At 43.7% G+C, this 20,793-nt stretch overlaps 2 protein-coding genes across 3 annotated transcripts in view; both read right to left on the bottom strand.

Annotated features, from left to right (window-relative positions):
• Positions 1-3,283: 3,283 nt before the first annotated feature.
• Positions 3,284-13,449, bottom strand: nek3 (NIMA related kinase 3). Of its 2 annotated transcripts, none has more exons than XM_080006342.1 (13): positions 13,340-13,449; positions 11,250-11,343; positions 11,021-11,118; positions 10,442-10,525; positions 9,491-9,558; positions 9,315-9,401; positions 8,447-8,501; positions 7,683-7,883; positions 6,969-7,098; positions 5,470-5,631; positions 4,803-4,925; positions 4,581-4,704; positions 3,284-3,579 (listed from the first exon to the last, which is right to left on the bottom strand). In XM_080006342.1, the coding sequence occupies exons 2-13, from the start codon at positions 11,290-11,292 to the stop codon at positions 3,480-3,482; spliced, it is 1,275 nt and encodes a 424-aa protein (XP_079862468.1). In that variant the 5' UTR covers positions 11,293-11,343; positions 13,340-13,449; the 3' UTR covers positions 3,284-3,479. The 2 variants fall into 2 exon arrangements, with proteins under 2 accessions (XP_079862468.1, XP_079862467.1); XM_080006341.1 differs by lacking the exon at positions 13,340-13,449 and adding an exon at positions 11,973-12,182.
• A 6,250-nt stretch (positions 13,450-19,699) lies between these two features.
• LOC307235008 (LHFPL tetraspan subfamily member 6 protein) overlaps positions 19,700-20,793 on the bottom strand; it is a 45,856-nt gene continuing 44,762 nt past the window's right edge. The window contains exon 4 of the mRNA XM_080006938.1: positions 19,700-19,837. Within this exon, the coding sequence (XP_079863064.1) occupies positions 19,719-19,837 (119 nt within the window). The 3' untranslated portion in view covers positions 19,700-19,718. The remainder of the gene's footprint in view (positions 19,838-20,793) is intronic.

Genomic DNA, 20,793 nt, shown 5'->3' with positions numbered 1-20,793 from the left:
AAGGCTTAAACATTTGCCCCATTGGACTGAATGTGAGACGCTGCAGCCGAGTGGTAAGTTTCTCAAAAGTTAACGCTCGATGAATTTTCGCTCTGAACAGCGACAAGGTTGGAAACGTTATTAAACCTCAACAAGGTTGGAAAACAGAGAAACCAAACATCATGTCCTCAAAATGTTCTAGTAAAAAAAAAGTGACAGTGACAGTGACAGTGTGGGGTATATTTGTGGTGTATATTTTTTGATTAACACAATCGGCTTGTGTGCGTGTGTGTGTGCGTGTGTGTCTGGTTTTCTGCTCTAATCCATAACGAACAGCGATGGGACCCTCGTATCTGGAGGGAGCAGCGGGATACGAGGCCGAGGCGCTGGACGCGACTGGGCCTCTTTATCTCCTGCTCCGCTCGGAGCACAAGTCCTCGCTGAGGTACGGGAGGGAGATAAATAACTCTGAGGATCCGGGGTCGACAGTCAGTCCCCGTCCTGGGGGGGATGGGGGGATGGGGGGAGGGGGGGGGATTCAGTGCGCGTCCAAGATAAGGGGTTCGCAGCAGTCACCGGGCTTCCTCGTGGTGGGAGTCCTCCAGCCTCATCAGGAACCGCCGAGACCCTGGAGGGGCTGAAGGCCCCCCCGCGGGAGTTGATCCCTGGGAGGCCTTCAGCTCCACCAGGGCCTCGGCCGGAGGAAGCCTGGAGCATCCACACCCCGTTGGAGCCCGCTCGCTCTCATTGCGGCGAGATACCGTCTGGGTTTGGTCACCAGCTGCTTCCCCAGACCTTTCAATGAAAGGCTTCCACTCCGAAGGCTTGTGGTCTCAACTCCACCTAGTGGGGGAACGTCAGACTCCACCGTCGAAAAACAACAGAAGCACTTTGTGTCTCCAGGGGGACTTCCAAGTGCCCCGAGGCTTCTGCTGCTTTTTGTCTTTGGAGCAAAGCTGTTTGGGGGGGAAGCTCTCTTTAAAAGGTAAAGACATCGACCTCCATGTCAAAGTTATGGTTTACAGGACGTGTTGGAAGATCAGTTTTCCACCCAGAGCCCAATCTTCCAGATTATGTCAAGGTCCATTCATACCAAGATTCAAGATTCAAGATTTTTATTTGTCACATACATATACATACTTCCATACATATATGCAGTGAAATGTAATGCAACGCACCCGGTGATAACACACAATATGTCCTAGGAAAAAATTAAAAATAAAATAAAATAAAAAGTAGAAAATTCCTTTCTAATAGACCGACTAACTGACTCCTAAAACGTAATACAGTAAGTGGAATACTTATAGAATAAGATAAAAAATATATAGAATAAAATACAATAAAAATAAATTGAAATAAAATGGAATAGATAGAAGGAATATGCCTATGTATATACAGATATGTGCATTTAAAGTGGCATGTGCATTAAAGTGGCATGTGAATTAAAGTGTCATGTGAATGTGAATAGAGGGAGTAGTGTTTGAGATAATACAGCACAGTATACAACAGTACGGCATCACGAACAACCCAGAACAGTGACACAGTATGCGGTACAGTATGCTACATACAGTACAGTAGGTAGTGGAGCCTAGTGTATGGCTCAGTTAGGACCCCTGGTGAGGTCAGCATTGACAGTTCTAATGGCGTGCGGGAAAAAACTCTGTCTCAGTCTCTCTGTTCTCGCTGTGTGACTGCAGAGGCGCTTGCCTGACGGAGCAGCTGAAACAGTCCGTTGTTGGGGTGATGAGGATCCTTCATGATCCTGCAGCTCTGCTACTACACCTCCTGGTGTATAACTCCTGCAAGGGGGGGAGGGTAGTTCCAGTGGTACGTTCAGCTGAACGCACCACCCTCTGCAGGGCCCGCCTGTCCTGGGCAGTACAGTTCCCAAACCAGGCAGTGATGTTGCCTGTCAGGATGCTCTCCACTGCTCCAGAGTAGAAGGACTTGAGGATCCTCACCGAGACCTGGAATTTCCTCAGCTGCCTGAGGTGGTAGAGACGCTGCCTCGCCTTTCTCACCAGAGTGTCCGTGTGAACAGTCCATGTTAAGTCCTCTGTGATGTGGACTCCCAGGTATCTGAAGCTGCTCACCCTATCGACAGAAGTCCCATTAACCCACAAGGACGCCTGCGTCCTCGGTTGTAATCCACGCCTAAAGTCCACAATCAGCTCCTTGGTTTTGCTGACGTTCAGGTGTAGGCTGTTGTCCTGGCACCAGAGTGACAGGTCAGCCACCTCCTCGCGGTAGGCCTTCTCATCGCAGTCGGTGATCAGGCCCACGACCACGGTGTCGTCAGCAAACTTGATGATGGTGATCTTTAACCTGAAAGTTAAAGATCAATGCTGCTTCATGTAATCATAGAAGAAAATTATAACATGGCCGTATTCAATGGCTTCATAGTTTACATAAGGTGTCTGCGTGTAACTCTGAGTTATATTTAATACTTTTTAAGGCAAACTTTAACAACATTTAAAACTCATTTTTGGAGGTAGCCTTAGAGTTAGAGCTTGATAGAGTTTTACTTCGACTTTCATAACGTCAGAAATGTTGACTCTGATGCAGGAGAACTTTGACAAAAACCGGTATCCGGATCAATAAAATCAGATAGACACATCACATAGATTGAAATTTGCAGCTGTATAACGACTATTAAGGCGAAAACTGAAAAGACGCAAAACCTGTGCGTCTTCATATGCGGAAGGACTGGAACCCAGGTCTCTGCTCCAGCGCACAGAGCCACGGCAGGGAGCACGGAGGAGTCATGCCGATGGTAATTACATTTATTAGTGTGATTTAATTTACTTCTACTCTCATAAATCTAGTTAGCATTGGCACAACAAAGGAAATGATCCCTCTGCTGCCAGAGCCCCAAAAACATCGAGGGCTGGGCGGTGATTTAATACTGATTATGACATCTTGACATCACGCTCATTTGCCTGATCACGATGCATCATCTTATTGTCTCACGTCAGGATTACGAGGCATTTAGGTTGAAAATCTGTCATGATGCGGGGCCTGAAATTAATTAAAGTTTGATCATACTTTACATGATCATATATTTGAATTAAATTGAAGTGTATAATAACTCCTTAACATGGGCTTTTTCATTCATCAGCCGATATTGTCCTGCATTTCAATATTGTGTGGAATTCTCTACGGTTGTTGTTTTAATACATTCATCCTGATCAAATTGAGAGAAATAATTCAGAATGATAATCATGATGAAAGATACATCATACAAACAAGACAACAACACAAGATAATCAAATGATTAAAGATATAGTTTTCAATTTATTTTGGTACAAAATCCTACAGCAAATGAGTCGAAGCGCAGAGAATACAGTAGAAAACGAAATCCTGAACATCACACGGAGTCAGACATCAGCAGTAAATCCTTCTTCATTTATCCCAGAAACTAGTCGTCATTAAAAAGCTGCTGGATCGTCCACATGTCTGTCCCACTTGGAGCGACAGATATTGGGGAACGCTGACTCCGATTACTCAGGCTTCGTTTGGATCTGTCCCCGGCGCTCCGTCTCCGCCAGCGTTTCCTCCAGGTGGCGGATCCAGTCGCAGGGAGAGTCCTCCTCGAAGTCGCTGAGGAGAGGTTTGTTTTGGTGAACTTTTAATGAAGCTGTAACACGTGGGAGTGGTTCCACAGCTACACCAGTGCCGGGCGCAGGAAGCCACGGATCATCTTTAACACGTATGTAAACAAGGCCGCAGACGCACATTTTTTTGTGATGTTCCCACAGGATTGTGTCGGCGGTGTTTATTGCTCTCGTACAGAGTTTTGTAGATGCATATAAACATTTTACAAAAACACACAAAAAAACAACAGAACAGTAGAATCTGAGTTTTCTGTTTCCCAGGGTGTTTCGGTTAATATGCTGAAATGTTGAGGTGCTGCTGCATTGTGGTTTGGATGTTTGATGATACTAATAATATGAATTCTGAGTGGTTGCTCTGTTAATAATAATAATAACAATAATGACTAATATTTTATTTTGTGTATTTTATTGATAGTGAAATCCAAGACTAAGAAAAATAAGAAAAGAATTTGCTGACGAGCACTTATTCTTACCCTGTTTTTCATTTATTTAATTCTTTTATTATTGTATTTTGTCAAAGGATTTTGCTGCTTGCTTTTCTTTTATTGTCACTATCTGACGGCCTTAAGGAGAAAATAAAAAATGACAACCTTTTTACTATCATTATTAAGTTAAGGATTGTTAAGGACCTACAGCTCACTGGTATCAATAAATCTTTGAATTGATTGATTTAAAAAAACACAAATAAATAACTCAAATAATAATAAGAATTAAGAACAACAACAACAATTAATCTGAGGTAACTGTAGTTATTAGCCTTTAAATAATTTACCATACACAGTCAAAATACCTACACACAACAGAGTTGAGTGAGTTTATAATCTATAATAATAAAAATAATAGTAATTATCTATAATAATAATAATAATAGTAATTATCTATAATAATAATAATAATAATAATAATAATAATAATAATTTAAAAAATATATAATAATAATGGGTGTGGAGGGTTAGGGTTGTGATTCGGCAGAGCAGCTGAACTCACGTGTCGTCGTCGTCGGAGCGAGGCTCCATCCGGTCGCCGTCCACTTCCACTTCCTGTTCCTGTTCCGAGCCGTCCAGGTCATCGCCCTGCGGCCCCGAGAGCGGCCCCAGCAGCGGGTGAGCACCTGGGGCGGCACACCGGGAAAACAGATTTATACTACTGTATGGCAGGGCAGATCGCAGACAGAGAGTTAAAATGACGATTTGACCTTTGACCTCTGACCTCTGCTGATGGTGAAGGTTCTGAACGCTGCGTTGAACTGGGCCTTCTCCAACAGACTCAGGAGCCTCTCGGGAGGATTTCTGTCCCACTTCCTCCTCGGCCTCCTCTCCGAGCTCGGCTCCTCTGTGGAGGAGACGGAATCACACATCACTGGTTGCAAAACATCCAAATGAGAACTCCTGTGAGGACGTCCGCCTCTTGAAGGTAAGGTACATCCATAACGCGCCAAGTTTTGCAGCCGAATTAGAAGATATTGAGTTGGTAGAACCCATATCATGTCGTGTTAACAACAAAGAGAGGGGAGTTGTTTTTATAAAACAACTCAATGAAAGTTAAAAATCTGTTTTTAAAACTTCATTTGTGCAGCCAAAATGCAAATGTTGAGTTCACAAACTAAACTCCCATCCGTGTATTTCTAAAAGTTAAAAGCAGAGTTTGTTGTTGGTATTGCAGAGCACCCTGCATGTGTTAGAACCTCACAAAGTTTTCAACACACATTTGAGTCTTTTTCTTTGTTCTTTGCAGCCTCCATCATCATCATCATCATCATCATCATCCTCATCATCATCATACACCCGCCCAACGCACGGGGACACAAGGTTGGTGTTAAGTTCAGGTAAGTGCGGCTCCTCCTGCATGTTGTTTGTCTTCTAAGTTTCATTATTACCCTCCGTGTTTTCCCGGGCGGGGCCGGGACGTGTCCGCCCGGTCGACAGCAGCGAGGCGTTCCCGAACATCCTCAGCAGCGTCTCCGGGGGGTCCGCGGGCCACTGCTTTCGAACCCTGGGCTCCGTGCTGACTGCACCGTGGGGACCAGAACCTTCCGCTCCTGGGGTGGAGAGGAGAATCCACACAGCGCTACGTCACCTTTTCATGGAGACACAGCTTGTGGTTTCCAGGGCGCATCAAAGCAGAGTAGAGCAGCGCAGAGCAGAGTAGAATAGAGCAGAATAGAGTAGAGCAGAGTAGAGCCTCAAGGAAGACTCCAGTGAGAGCTCTGGAGGCCTGGAGCTTTACGGTTCCATACTGTACGGTACGTCAGACCCCAAAATCAAACCTGATTCGGAGACATAAAAGCAATACTTTTCTTTTTCGTCTGAATTGCTTCTATGTTCATGTTTTTTTTTAGGGAACACAATACATTATAACAAAGATCTGTGGGTTTTCAGATCATTTATTATCATCATCTATATTCAGACTAACACTAATGTGGATATTTGACTCCTAGGAAACATGCAGGCCACACCCCTCAGATCTCTGCCGACCCCCTGTGGGGGTCCGGCACCTCCGGTTGGGAACCCCTGCTGTATGTGATTGGAGCAGCGGCGACAAAGTGTTGTTTGTTTTGGGCTTAGTAACAGCCAAACACCAACTCCAGCCAAGTGTCAACAGCAGAGTCAACACAAGAGGAACAGTCGTGTCCCTGGCTTCAGCTGCAGTCATCCACTCAGTTCATGAATTCAGACTCCACTGACCTCCATCTATCTTTGCAGATTTTGAAATAAAAGGTCTGAATGACATCTCTAACATGGATGGATCCGGAGCGACTGACTTACAATGGCATGATGGCAAATCCTGAAGGGACTGTTTTGAACACCCATGAACAGGGTTTTTTTTGTTTTCTTGTCATTTCTCCATCATTTTACCACCAATTACCACGACTACCACAAACTAACGCGACCTGAGAGTTACAGCCACGAGGGAACTGCAGCTCAATTTCCACTTCATTTTTTTAGAGATGGTTTTTTTTTTTTTTTTTTTTACATTTCTCCTCTGCAACCAATGGTAAAGAAAATTAACAAAAATAACAGTGCTTCATCCAGGGAGGACTGCTCACCGTACTTTAACTCCTGCGGAAGGTTTCTTGAAGCTTTTTGTCGAACATTGACATAAAAACAAGAAACACACAAAGGAAACAGCCGCTAGTTCCAGCTAGTTGGTTAATACGAGCTAGTGCCTTGGAGTTGGCCGAGGAGCCCAAAAATGATTCCTAGACTTTTTTTGGGGAAGGGGGAAATGAATAGAATTATTGGCAGTGAAACTTTAATCCTAATCCTGAATGTTTGTACACCAGTACACCTTGTGGTACAACGTGGTTTGGCACCATCTTGGATCCCAGCGCTTGTTACAACCTGCTCAGGGCCACAGCGAACGACGAGGCTTCACCTTCCAGTGTAGACGTGGAGATCAGACTCTTCTGTCCCAGCAGAGTCACAACCTCCTCGCCCTCTGCTCTCCTCCATCTGCCTGTCCTCCTCCTCCGCCTCTCCTCCTCCACCTCCTCCGCCTGCGTCGCCTGCCAAGGAACCCAAACGGTGCCTTAAATCTGAACCAACAACAGCTCTCGCACCATCTGAACCAACAGCAGCTTGTCAGGGGTCACATCCCACGTGGGCCCCCGCCACCACCAGCTGGGGGCCCGTTGTGTAAGACCCCCGGAGGCGGAGTAAAGTTTAAATGCCGGGTTTGACACCGCGTCATCCCACAGAGCGGCGTGTCGCTCCAGGGCAGCGCGGGGGCGAGGAGGGTTCACCCGGGTCGCTCTGTGGTGTTATTTTCAACCATCGTTCAGAGGACATCGGCCGGTCAGGATGTCCTCCTGTGCAGGTCTCTCTCTCTCTCTCTCTCTCTCTCTCTCTCTCTCTCTCTCTCTCTCTCTCTCTCTCTCTCTCTCTCTCTCTCTCTCTCTCTCTCTCTCTCTCTCTCTCTCTCTCTCTCTCTCTCTCTCTCTCTCTCTCTCTCTCTCTCTCTCTCTCTCTCTCTCTCTCTCTCTCTCTGCATGTGATGAACCACATGGGATTTTTAATTTTCATAAACAAATTATGTGAAATTCGGGTGATGATAGCGTCACATTCCAGCCTGGTGGTGGAGCAGTGTTACCTGTGAGGGCAGGTGCTTCCTCAGGAGGCTGGAAACACGGTGCGAGGTGAGGATGGTGTGCAGTGACGGGCGGTCCCTGGGGTCCGTCTTGAACATCTGTCTGAGCAGGAAGTGAAGCTCGTAGGGCAGGGCCCGGGGAAGGGGGCGGTACGAGCCCCGGCACACCTTCAGGATCAGACTCTTCCAGCTGGACGCCTGGAACTGGACACAGAGGTGAATGGGTTACGCAGATAGAGATCCCCCCCCCAAAAAAACAGGGAGCTGGTCAATGATTTGGAAGCCAATCGTAAAGGAAATCAGCAGAAATGTTCCTCACACAGATCATTGCTGAGCCTGTTTAACAGCTGGTTACAAGGCATGATTCACACTCTGTGGTAGCTTACAATCTGTCGTTATACCACGATACACAATTTTCCCATCCTAAATCGATTACGAGATATGATCTTACATTTCCCACAAGGAGAGGAGGATTTTAGATTTTTTTAAAGTAGAATTTTGTTAAGGCTCAATGTGATAAACCTCTTGATTCATCAACATTTCATTTCTGGATAGACAGACAGACAGATGACGACAGATGACGTCATCTGTCGTCATCTGTCGTCGTCATCTGTCGTCGTCATCTGTCGTCGTCAGCTGACGCTGGCACTGAACACACAGAGGTTCATTCTCAGTCTCTGGAGCGAGGCCCACAGTCAGAGCTAAGGAGGGTGGGGGTGGTCAATGGGTTGAGGCTTAGGGTGGAGTAGAGGTCCAGGGTGACGTACCGGGTGGTGCAGGGTGCAGAGCTCATAGAGGACGCAGCCCAGAGACCACACGTCACTGCAGCACACACACACACACACACACACACACACACACACACACACACACACACACACACACACACACACACACACACACACACACACACACACACACACACACACACAAAACAGGTTATTCACTCTCTCCAGACGTTAGTCACGTCTCAGGCGAGCAGCAAAACAAGGAAGACGCCACATTGAAATCTCATTTGCCAAAGCAGAGATCAGAAATGCCTAATTTCGTAGCAGCTTTGCTAAGTTTTATGTGTTTAAAATTTCTAGAATTGCAAGTCGAAGAAAAAGTGATTTTTTTGAATAAAATAAATATAAAGTATTTTATAATATTAAAGATTTAATAATATTAAGGATCTGTATAGATTCATCTAGAAATGTAATATATCTGACTGATCCAAATGAGAGAAACCAGGCGACTGTCCACATACTGGGTCCACTCTGTGGAAAGTATTACATCTGTCAACACAGTTTGCTTGTTTTTCAGATGAACACGCTGTTTCATTCACTTGTCGACCATGAACCTAGAAGCTCTTCTGAAACAAAACCCCTGCTCGGGCGGCCGTTTTTAGAGACAACAAATCTATAAACACATCACGTGGGTCTTAATGCCATTTTTACTTGAACTTTCTGCAGAACTCACCACTTATCAAATGTGCTTCAGATGAAGCCTCACCTTCTGTATGGAGGTCTCCCTTACAAAATGGACCGTGCATCTCAGTGACGTTAAATAAAGGTTTAATAAAATAAAAAGAAAGTATGTTATAACACGATAAATAACATTATTTTGAAGTGACAGCGGTGGAGGACAGTGAACCTCTTGTTGTTGTACGGCCTGTTGTCCCAGATCTCCGGAGAGACGTAGTACGGCGTCCCTACGTACGAGCGAGCGTACGCTCTGGAGCTGGAAGAGAGAAGGGAAACATGGAGCGGATTAAACGACCCAGCGACTGTAGGAGGGAAAGGTTTCGGCTCATCCCGGTCCCCTGGTACCTGTTCAGGAGACAAGCGGAGCCAAAGTCTCCAAGCTTGGCGGTTCCCGAATCTGTCAGGAAGATGTTCTGGACGCGGAAACCACGGAGGAGTGATGATACAATAACAACAACAACAACAACAACAACAACAGTGAGCTGGGGGAGATCACAACATTATTTATTTACAACTGGAGACAACGTGGTGTTTTTATCTCAGCAGCCTCAGCAGCTTCACCACGAAGGAGCGAGCGACGCACTTCTTTATCTCTTTGTTGTTTTTTGCTCCACTCTCTTGACTTTTAATCATTTTGTTTTCTGGCTCCGGCTGCAGCAGCTATCATCTCATTATATCAGTTTGTGCGCGTCCTTTTTCTCTATTTATTTTGACGCCACAGTGTGGTTGTCTCCCTGTTAGCAGTGGGGAGGTGTTCTTTGGAACCCAAAAAGTTGCGTTTGTTTTCCCTCTTTTTACACTTCCTGCTTTGCTAAATTATTCTTTGAGGTGGTGTTTGTTGTTGAATTGTTAATTTATTGTAAGATTTAATTACAATATTTATACAAAACAGATCCTACGGCAGTGGTGTGACCTTATGGCCATGTCTTTAATCTGGTCTTTAGCTCTGCATTAAATTGTATTACTTTAAGTACCATTTTATTTCATAATTTTATCTTAATTTGATGTTACTCGTGTGTTCCTGTCTTTATTTCTTAAAAAAAAACGGGGCTATTTAAACCAATGTTTGTTTGAAAGAATTTGTAACTTATCTTGTAAAATGTGCAACATAAACAACGGTCATTATTATGTTGTTGTAAAAGTAACTGCTGTGGTTTATTTGCACACATTTGGACTTTTAAAACTGTTTTTCCTCATTCGGGCCGGGTGTGGGATAACGGCAAATCCATTCACAAATTAATGTAAATCCATTAACGAATCAATTATTAATCACAGGTAATTGTGTCGGCTACTGACCTTGGACTTGAGATCTCGGTGCAGGATCCGTTTGGCGTGGATGTGCTGCGTACCTGCACACATTTCAGCAAACCACCTTAAGATCTGGAGAAAGGAAAGCAGAATTACTACATCATATCATATTATCATCCATCATATACAATTATATTATATTGAATTGCTAAAGTGGCATAAGTTTTATTTACAGAAATTCATCTTGTGAAAAAGGACGTTGCTCTCAGGTTAGGGCTGGTTGATGTTTGGAATTCTACAAAATCAAGCTCTTTGGTGTGTGCGGTAAGTCTTTCCAGGAGATCATTGGTTTCATAGAGACGCTTTGCCCCATCTCTTCCAACCGATATAAGTCTAAACTACAAGTTGATAAATTATGCTGTATTGATTCCACACTATTATAATATCACTGTCAAACATTAACATTGAATCCTCGCCGAGCTCCAATGAAATCATACACACTTATGAAATGCAACATTTGCCCAAACAGGTTCCTCAGACACAGGTTTTGCTGGTGTGTTTATTCGTGTAAATAAACAGACTCGTTGCGGCAAACACGACACGACCAGACAGGAAGTTGTGGCTTACGTCACTGACTGGAAACATGGCTGCTCTCTGCCTCTGGATCCTCTGGAGGAGATCTCCACCGCTGCAGTACTCCATGACGATGCACAGAAGGCCATCAGCTGAACGCACGCACACGCACGCACGCACACGCACACACACACACACACACACACACACACACCAAACTGAGGACCAGTGTATTACATCACAAGACTCAAGATGTCAGGTATGTGCACTTTATGGGAGTAACCTTCGAAAGCCTCCCTGAAGGCAACGATGTTGGGATGGCTCATTTTGGACAGCAGAACGGCTTCTCTTCTGGAGGTCTCCGCCTTTGACAGGTTCTGGAAAGCACGAGCAGACATCGTGGATGAACCAAATGAGGTGATGGTCACACACACACACACACATACACACACACACACACACACACACACACACACACACACACACACTGGGATGAGAGAGAGACCTCCAACACCACCCTCCAATCACCACCACGCATTTCCTGGACTGGATTAAAGTATTTGGTCGTACCATTTCACAGCAATTAACAAGACAAAAACACTGCCCATTTCTGTATTTAATAGTAATATTTTTTTAATAATTCATTTTACTCAATAGTTCATGGCAGTCTATGTCGCGCCACTGCATACGTATTTATTAAGAGGGAAAAGGTTCCCCAGCCCTGGCCAAACAGGTTGGAGAGAATCATTCTAGGTCTTAATCCAGGAGGTTTTGTTGGGTTAGGGTGGACTTCACTGCAATTCTTGCAGTGCGTGTGGCGGACTCCGCCACCGACAAAGCAAAGCAAACAGAGTATAGAGCAGATGCGAAGACACACATACATTAAGTAGCTGCTTCTTATAACGTGCCAGCGAAATAAAGTATGAAATATGGGATTTTTAAGAAAATACTCTTAGGGATTTCCACTTTGAATGTGTGCACATGAGTAGCATCATTCCCGGCCGACCTTTGGAAGCTGTATCTCCTTAACGACGTAGTGTTCCAGAGTGTTTTTACGCTGGACTAACAGCGCCCTGCCGAAGGATCCTTCGCCCACAACCTTCAGGAGAGAATAGCCCTCCATGCTGCTCCGTCTGTTTCAGGAATATTATTGCACGTTCATGTTGAGCCACTTGTTAAAACACACGGCCGCTCGAAACGTGATTTATTGCTCATAACCACGGCTCCAACCACTTCCGTGTTTTGGTGTTACGTCTCCGTGACGTCAACGCGCACAAGTAGGAAGTGACCTGCAGATGGCAGCAGAGCAGCGTGGCCCCCGGAAGTAAGATTCGTTTTGAGTTGATTTTATGATTTATTATTTATCATTTACTATTTATTATTTATTATTTATTATTTACTATCTCCTATTTATTATTTAATATTAATTATTTTATTAGTGTTTCGTTAACAACATTTTAAAAGTAAAAAAAAACGCAGCCTCAGCACTTTAAGCAAAATGTAACTTAAGTAAAAAAACAAAAATAAACATTTGTGGTTAAATGTGTTGAAAAATGAATTTAAGGGAGGAAAAAAAAACCGAAATTCTTTTATCGGTGCGTTTGTTTTTCTACTCCATGATGATTTTGTTTATGTTTACTTTTCCAGATGTTTTGTGAGCAGCAGTTAGAAAAAAACACATTTCTGGGTTTAAAAAATAGTGAATTGTATTGATTTATTTGATTTGCCAAAACTGACAAATAATAGAATAAAAATGTCGTTTTGCCGTTGGGAGCCGCTGTTGCTCTGCACGTCGGTCCTGGATCTGACCCTTTAAACGACCTGGAAACACGCCTGGTCCTCCGCCTGGTTGTTCTGACTAAACATGCTCAGGTCAGCTGGTCGTGCAGAGCCCGGATAGCTCAGTCGGTAGAGCATCAGACTTTTAATCTGAGGGTCCAGGGTTCAAGTCCCTGTTCGGGCGAAACTTTTTACAGACACTAACAAAGCCATAGGGACGTCATGTGGCTTTTTGCGCTCGATGGCAAATTCCAGGAACCTCCTGCAGAACTGACCGTTGATCAAATGCACGTTTAGCTCACGCAGAAGTCGTCATGTCCCCGTGATGTAACAGTGCATAACATCTACCCGACTGCGTGATGTTCTGCTGTAACTTTATTTCTTTCACTCATTTACAGTCCTGTTTTTTTTTGTTTTACTTTTTTTTTGCTGATATATGTAAATATAAAAGATTTGAATAATAATAATAATAACAATAATAAAAATAGCTGCAGGCAGCAATACACTGGGTCCAGTGTCGACTCCTCTGTTGGTGCTGTCGCTCGTCTTTACGTCAGCGTTACGTCCAAAACAAGTTACAATTTTCCGAGTTACCCTCGAACGTAGCGCAGGCTGACGCCACGACTTTTCCGGGTCCTGGTGACACGCAGAATTGCCGATGCAAGGATACAATTTAAGTCTGTTTTAGGTTCCTGTTTGTTTTAAGGTTCATGACTTTATCTTAGAAATGGGAGGGCGTCCGTCTCCTTCCTGTCAGGTCCCTGTCTACTTCCTGTCAGGTCCCTGTCTACTTCCTGTAGTCCACAGAGTCCTGCCTCACGGTGTCTCTGTGGAAGGAAATCACTCCGTGTGGAAGTTCCCAACAACACGCTTCCATTCAAAGGGTTCAACACTGCATGTCCCTCGCACACATTTCATCCACTTTTTTAACTTTTGGGACTAAAATAAAACTGACACCATTCGGACCCGTTGCTCTGGAGCTGCAGGCGAACTCCACGTGTGAGGTCACAAACACGGAAAATGTTTTGGACTCTGGACTGTTTTCCACTCCTACAGTTTGTGTGTTAGGACTGGAGGAAAATAAGGACACGGCACCGGGTTCAATGGAACAGAATGAGTTTATATTTACAAAAAGGGAAAAAGGGATAAAATATCAAACAGAAAGCCCCGCCCACGTCAAGCAGGTGAGAAGACACTAGCTCGCATGGTGCCAATGTGCATTCGTAGCCACACCCTGCACATGCATAACTAATGAGATGATGACGTCACAAGCGTCTTACTGTAAATCTCATCTCCTTCATTTTAGAACGAGACGTGTGACGTCTCAGTTTACCAAGACCAACTGAATATTTCGGGTCAAATTTGTTTGGTTTTTGTCAATGTCTGCTCCGTATGTGGATTTGAATGAAACTTGCAACACGAGGTGTTTGTGACAGTTTAAACAAGTTTAAACAAGACGTAAGGCTTCAAAATTCAGAGAATATTTGGTTCTTTTTCATAACAACAACTAACAATAGCTGCCGTACAATTACAATAGGGTTCCCCCTAATAATAATAGCAATAATAATAATAATAATAATAATAATAATAAGTAACAAAGTTACATGACTGTGTTATAAAAGTAGCAGAATAAAAAGCATTGACATCTGCTTTGAAAGTCTCCAAAACTGAACGTAGTGGAAAAAGCTGCTGAAGAAGAGTAACACTGAACTTGTACTTTGTTTCTTTCCTTCACTGGATCAATACGATTACTCTGCTTATTTTAAACTAATTTGTGCCTTTAAATATAAATATTGTATAGTGCTTTTCTGTACTGAGCAACTTTGGTCAACATTGTTGAATTTTAGGATCACATGCTCTCCTGCTGCCTGCCAAGCTTTTACACTGATATCAAACTACAATAGAATATAAAATCAAAAGGTGCAGGTGAGGATTGAAAATACACCTGATGAACCTGACCTGGGAAATAATAGAGGAATGTATTAAGCTGGAGGGCTATTTCACAACAAATCACAAATTCCTGACACTGTGTGCATGCATGTGCGTGTGTGTGTGCGTGTGTGTGTGTGTGTGTGCGTGCGTGCGTGTGTGTGTGTGTGAGTGGGTGTGTGTGTGTGTGTGTGTGTGTGTGTGGGTGCGCTCGTGTGTTTGCATAATGCATAATGTATGAAGATAGAACCTCCACATCCTCTGTATGTGACAGAGAACTGTCTGCGGGCGGAGCTCTGGGAGGCGGAGGTGGAGCTCTGTGTGAGTGGAGCTCTGGTAGGTGGAGGTGGAGCTCTGTGTGAGTGGAGCTCTGGTAGGTGGGGGTGGAGCTCTGTGTGAGTGGAGCTCTGGGAGGTGGAGGTGGAGCTCTGTGTGGGTGGAGCTCTGGTAGGTGGAGGTTCACTGTGTCTCCATTCATTGGTCTCAAAGAATCCAATGGAAGGTTTGCTCTGGAGTGCACTTTCATGATTGCTCTATAATAACTATATCATCTACCGTGATCTATAATTTATATTATTTATCAGATAAACTATTATTGTCTAATCAAATCTATAACAGCCTAATATATTACAATATAATGCAATCTATTATGATGTAATATAATTTAATGTCATCAAATCAATATAATGATTAGATCATAATGATCTGATCTTATTTTAATTATTTTCTCATTCCTTATGTTGTAATCTATCATGATCTAATATAATCAAATATATTATGATAGAATCGAATGTGGTCAAGTCTAATCGAATCTATTATGATGCAGTATAATCTTTGATCATCTAAGGTAATGTTATCGAATCTATTATTTTCTATCATTTCATCTAATGTCATCTAAATAGATATTGTTTGTCGTTTGCAAACTCATCCAATATTTACCAGGTTTCCTCTGGATGCTCTGGTCATGAACTCATCTGAGACTATGAAATGCTCATAGATGTGGAATGTGTGTGTGTGTGTGTGTGTGTGTGTGTGTGTGTGCGTGTGTGTGTGTGTTCTAAATAAACTTGGCCAGAATCCAGCCCGGCATTCGAAAGTACCAAGTGGGTAAAATAAATGTACAAGCGATGTGATAGTAATAATAGTACGCAGTAATTATACCCTTTAATAATTTGTGTCTTCAGAGTGAAAGCAGCAGCGAGTCGCCCAGAAGGAAGCTGCAGGCAAAAGGAATCAGACCAGGCTGTATCACATCGCTCTGGATTAAAATAGACTGTTATGTATTTTATTATGGTTGTACATCTGGGACACGCAGGAAACGGAGCAGCTGCGTGTCCAATTTATTTATTTGTACTTTATTATAGTATAATTTTCATTAAATTTTATTTTATTGTATTTCATGTATTTATTTATTTTACTTTCTACTCTTTCTATTCATGGATTACATTAAACCGGTCATATCTATTAAAATTTTTTGCCAATAATTAGTTGACTGGTCATATGATTTTTATTGCCCACAGTTTATTTAAAGAGCCACTGGCCTAGTCGTGGTTCTCAACAAGTGGTTCGGGGACCCCCAGGAGGAACTTCCAGAGGTTCCTTGGGGTCCCCAGCAACGTGATTGGTTGAACTTCACTGTTACTCTGTTTCATTTCCGTGCATAACGTCAGCACCGTGAGAGAATGTCCGGTGAGGACTGTTTGGATCTAGTTTCACTGGTGTCTCCCTGAACGAGAGCAGAGACACTGAATCAGATCCAACAATAACAATATTGATCTCAGATCGGATCCCGGAGACTAAATCTGATCGAATGGCGTCTATTGACTCACGTGGATCAAACATTCTAATGTTCTAATTTATTGTGATCTAATATAATCGTATCTCGCTCTTTATGAAGTAATATATTATGGTCTAATCTAATCAAATACATTATGATCTATTATCGTCTGACGTATCAGGGTCCTTGACCTGAGAAAGGTTGATAATCGCTGCTCTCTGCAGCGATAAAAATAATGGAGTCACATCCCGAGAGTCATCCTGAGTGGGAAGTGGATTTGGGGCGTGCGGGAAGCGGCTCTCCACCTGACCCCGATGTGTCAGCGCCTGACGAGGTCTGTAACAATCAGTGGAGGAATCCATCAGAGAAGCAGATGAGAGAGGAACACAGGAGAGGAGCTCACTGACTTATTAAATAGTACGTGAGAGAGGGGGAGAGAGAGAGAGAGAGAGATGAGGGAGACCAGGGAGAGAGAGAGAGATAAAGAGAGGGAGAGCACGAGGGGGAACGAGAGAGCGAGGGAGAGAGGGGGAGAGAAGAGAGGGATACGTAACAAAGGGCGAAGGCTGAGTGTGTGTGCACTGTGTGAGCCTGGCTCTGTGCTAATGAGCGCCGTGTGTGTGTGTGTGTGTGTGGGTGCGTGTGTGTGTGTTCTCCAACAGCTGCATCTCCACGAAGCTGCAGATTGTTTGTTAATCAAAGGACAGAGAGAAAAAGAGAGGGATGAGGGAAGAGGGATGAGGGAGAGGAGGAAGAGTAGGGGGATGAACGAAAGGAGGAGGAAGGATGGGAGGAGGAGGATGAGGAAGAGGAGGAGGAAGGGTGGGAGGAGGAGGATGAGGAGAGGAGAGGGAAGAAAGAGGAGGAGGAGCAGGAAGAGGAGGAAGAGGAGGAAGGGGGGAGGCAGAGGAAGAGCAGAGAGGGGGAGGAAAGAGAAGGAAGAGGAAGAGGAGGAGAAGGAAGAGGAGGAGGGGGAGGAAGAGGAGGAGGAAGGATGGGAGAAGGAGGATGAGGAAGAGGAGAAGGAAGGGTGGGAGGAGGAGGATGAGGAGAGGAGAGGGAATGATGGGAGGAGGAGGAAGATGAGGAGGAAGGTTGGGAGGAGGAGGAGGAGGAGCATGAGGAGAGGAGAGGGAAGAGAGAGGAGGAGGAGCAGGAAGAGGAGGAAGAGGAGGAGGCAGAGGAAGAGCAGAGAGGGGGAGGAAAGAGAAGGAAGAGGAAGAGGAGGAGAAGGAAGAGGAGGAGGGGGAGGAAGAGGAGGAGGGGGAGGAAGACTGAAAGTAGAGGAGCGTTGCTTTCCTGAGACCTCGCCTCCTGGTGCAGAGAGGCTGTTTGTTGTTTTGGGTTTTTTGTTCTTCTTCACCTCTTTGTTCTGCACGTCCAGTCCCATCACACACTGTGGAGCTACTTCTGTCCCTTTATTATGCAATCAAACAGAATGGGTTTGTGAGCAAAACATTCCACACTGAAATAAAAAAAAATGTTTTATTCCAAGTGAAATAAATTTGATGAAAAATGTATTCACGCGAATCCAAAAGTTTGTGCTTGCTGTTGAGCTGAGCCTGGTGGGCGGGGCGTACGCCGAAAGATGTAAGACGCGTCGCGATTGGCCGGTCTCCATCCGAGTGACACGTCGGCAGCGTCCATGGTCGGTAAAGGAGAGAGAGAGGCTTCTGGAGTCCATGGAGACTCCCTCTCTCGCTATTAACAATAGAGATGTGTCCTCCATCTTTCAGCGTAGGCCACACCCACCAGGCGTGAATACATTTTTCATCAAATTTATTTTACTTGCAATAAAACATTTTTGGATTTCTGTGTGGTAAGTTTTGCTCACAAATCCATTCTGTTTGATTGCATAGTAAAGAGACAGAAGTTAGTCTCTGCAGCACCGGTCGGCTCACTGCGTTTCATGATGCCCAAAACCCAATGTCCCTCCTATTCAGTTAAATTCAATGTGTGAAATGCAAATACTATAAAAGTATAATAAAACTCCTCTGAGGGCACTGCTCCTGCCTCCTGCTACATGCTGCCTCCATTCCGACCTGCAAAGCTCCTTTACAGACCATAATTATAAACAAGGACAGCACATGTCACCTGCAAATTCCAAATATTCATATTCATATGGTCATCATTCGGTGGCACGCCTCTCATTCTGTCTTCTGCATATTTTTCATTATTTTAATTATTAAACTCACATCCTTGTTTGTTTATCTGTATATTTTATTATACATTACTTTATTCTTAAAATGTCAAATTTTGAATATTGCATTCTTGTCCGCTTATCTGTATATATAATTCTTTTTTTTTCATTCTTGTTTGTATATATGTATACTTTGTTGTGCCTTATTTTAATATTTTTTGAATATTTGCATTCTTGTTTGCATATCTGTATATTTTATGACACCTTTTTGTTTTAATCTTGCATTCTTGTTTGTATGACGATATTTTTGATTATGCTTAAAATAGAATATTCATATTTTTCATTGTGTGTTGTCTTATGAAGGGAATAAAGCTTCAGGTTGTGCTGTGGATGGACTGGAGGGACCGTGCAGCCGGGTGCCCCCCCCCCCCCCCCCCCGGTTCATTTTATGTGAAAAATACACATTTGGAATCTCAGAATTTCCATAAACATTTATTTACAGGACGTGGTATAACGTGGACGAGTAGCGAGGATACAAAACATGTGCTAATAGGATAAAATACATGAACAGACACGAGTCATAACTGATAGAGAGCACGTTAAATAAAAGGCAGAACCGGGGCCCGTGGTGCGTTGTTTATTCTCTGGAGTATTGCATTGGAGTTTGCGGTTAAGGCAAAGAGGAGCCGTGGAGGAAAACACACAAACACTCCACAGCAACGAGGAAGCAAAACCACGGCTTGCTCTGTCACGGGGAAGACGAGCACTACACCAACGGACGAAGAACCTAAGATCGCACAAAAAAAAAAAAATCCCTCTTTTCTTACAAAAAAGAGAGAGAGAGAGAGAGAGAGAGAGTTACATAATCATTATACAAATAGTATTGGTCCGTCTATTTTTCATGAAACAAAAACCCTGGAGAAGAGGAGAAGCCGTGTGTGTGTGTGTACAGTATACGCTGCATTATCAGACAGTCCCTGTGGCTGCCGGCCGAGCAGCGTCCTGCGACCCCCACCCCCCCCCCCCCCCCCCCACGCCCCCCCACCCCGGGCTGTTCCGAGCCGTGCCGGTCTGACCCCCGGCCTCGGCCCCGGTGTCTCCCGCCCGTGGCCCCCCGGACCCCCTCCCTAGTACGGGTACTGCTTCTGCTTCTTCCCGGCGAAGCACGCCAGCCACGTGCACAGCAACATGGCCGCCGCCGCCCCGGCGCCCGTGCAGTAGTACGCCCAGCCGATCTGACAGGAACCTGGGGAGGGCGGACAGGAGGGGAGGGGGACGTTAGAGCAACACCGAGACCTGCAAGGCTTCTTTACAGACCATAATACTCCTAGAAGCCTTCAGTCATCCTGTCTCTGTTACCTGCACATTCCAAATATTCATATTCATATTGTAATCATTTGGATGCAAGCATTGTGTTCTGTCATCAAACATATATATTTTTCATTCTTTTATTTTATTTAGTCATCTCAAATGCTGGTTTGTGGTTCTGTATATATTTATTCTAAGGAATTGTATTCCTTTCATTTTTATTCTTGTTCAATATTGCATTGGTGTTTGCATATCTGTGTATTTTATTCCCCAATTAAAAAATAATAAATAATCTACATGTATATTCTTTTGCAGTTTTGCTTGTATATCTCTATATTTCATTGCAATTTATTTTATTATTTCAATTTTGATACATGTTTGTATATTTGCATTTGTGTTTGCTTATCAGTTTATTTTATTACACGTTTATATTTTTAAATTTTTATTCTTGCTTGAATATTCGCATCCTTCTTTATATACCAGTATATTTTATGACACCTTTTTTATTCTTTTCATCTTTATTATTGTTTAAATATTTGTTGTCTTGCACTTATGAAGCGAATATAGATCCAGACTCGGATTGGATTGAGTCTGGGCAGATTGGAAATTACAATAATGGAACTCCCATTTGAAAAGGGGTGATAGCAGAGAACCTGAATGTAATTATGTGTATTTACTGTGTTTGTTCCTGTGTCTGTTTATTTATTCATGTTTCGTCATCGCACTGTTTCCTGTAATCCTCTCATCTCATCATTTGTCTCGGTTGTGAACGTTTGTCGAGAAAAATAAATCTACTTCCCCATTTTGTATTCATGAATTGTGCATATCATAATGTGCTGGATTTATTATGCTGAATTTAAATCCACATAATCCATACACAGGAGTCGACTGTCT

This window comes from Zeus faber (assembly GCF_960531495.2).
Source record: "Zeus faber genome assembly, chromosome: 9".
NCBI classification, from domain to species: Eukaryota; Metazoa; Chordata; class Actinopteri; order Zeiformes; family Zeidae; genus Zeus; species Zeus faber.
Note: the sequence above shows the minus strand (reverse complement) of the source record. Positions and strands in the feature narration are given on the sequence as shown.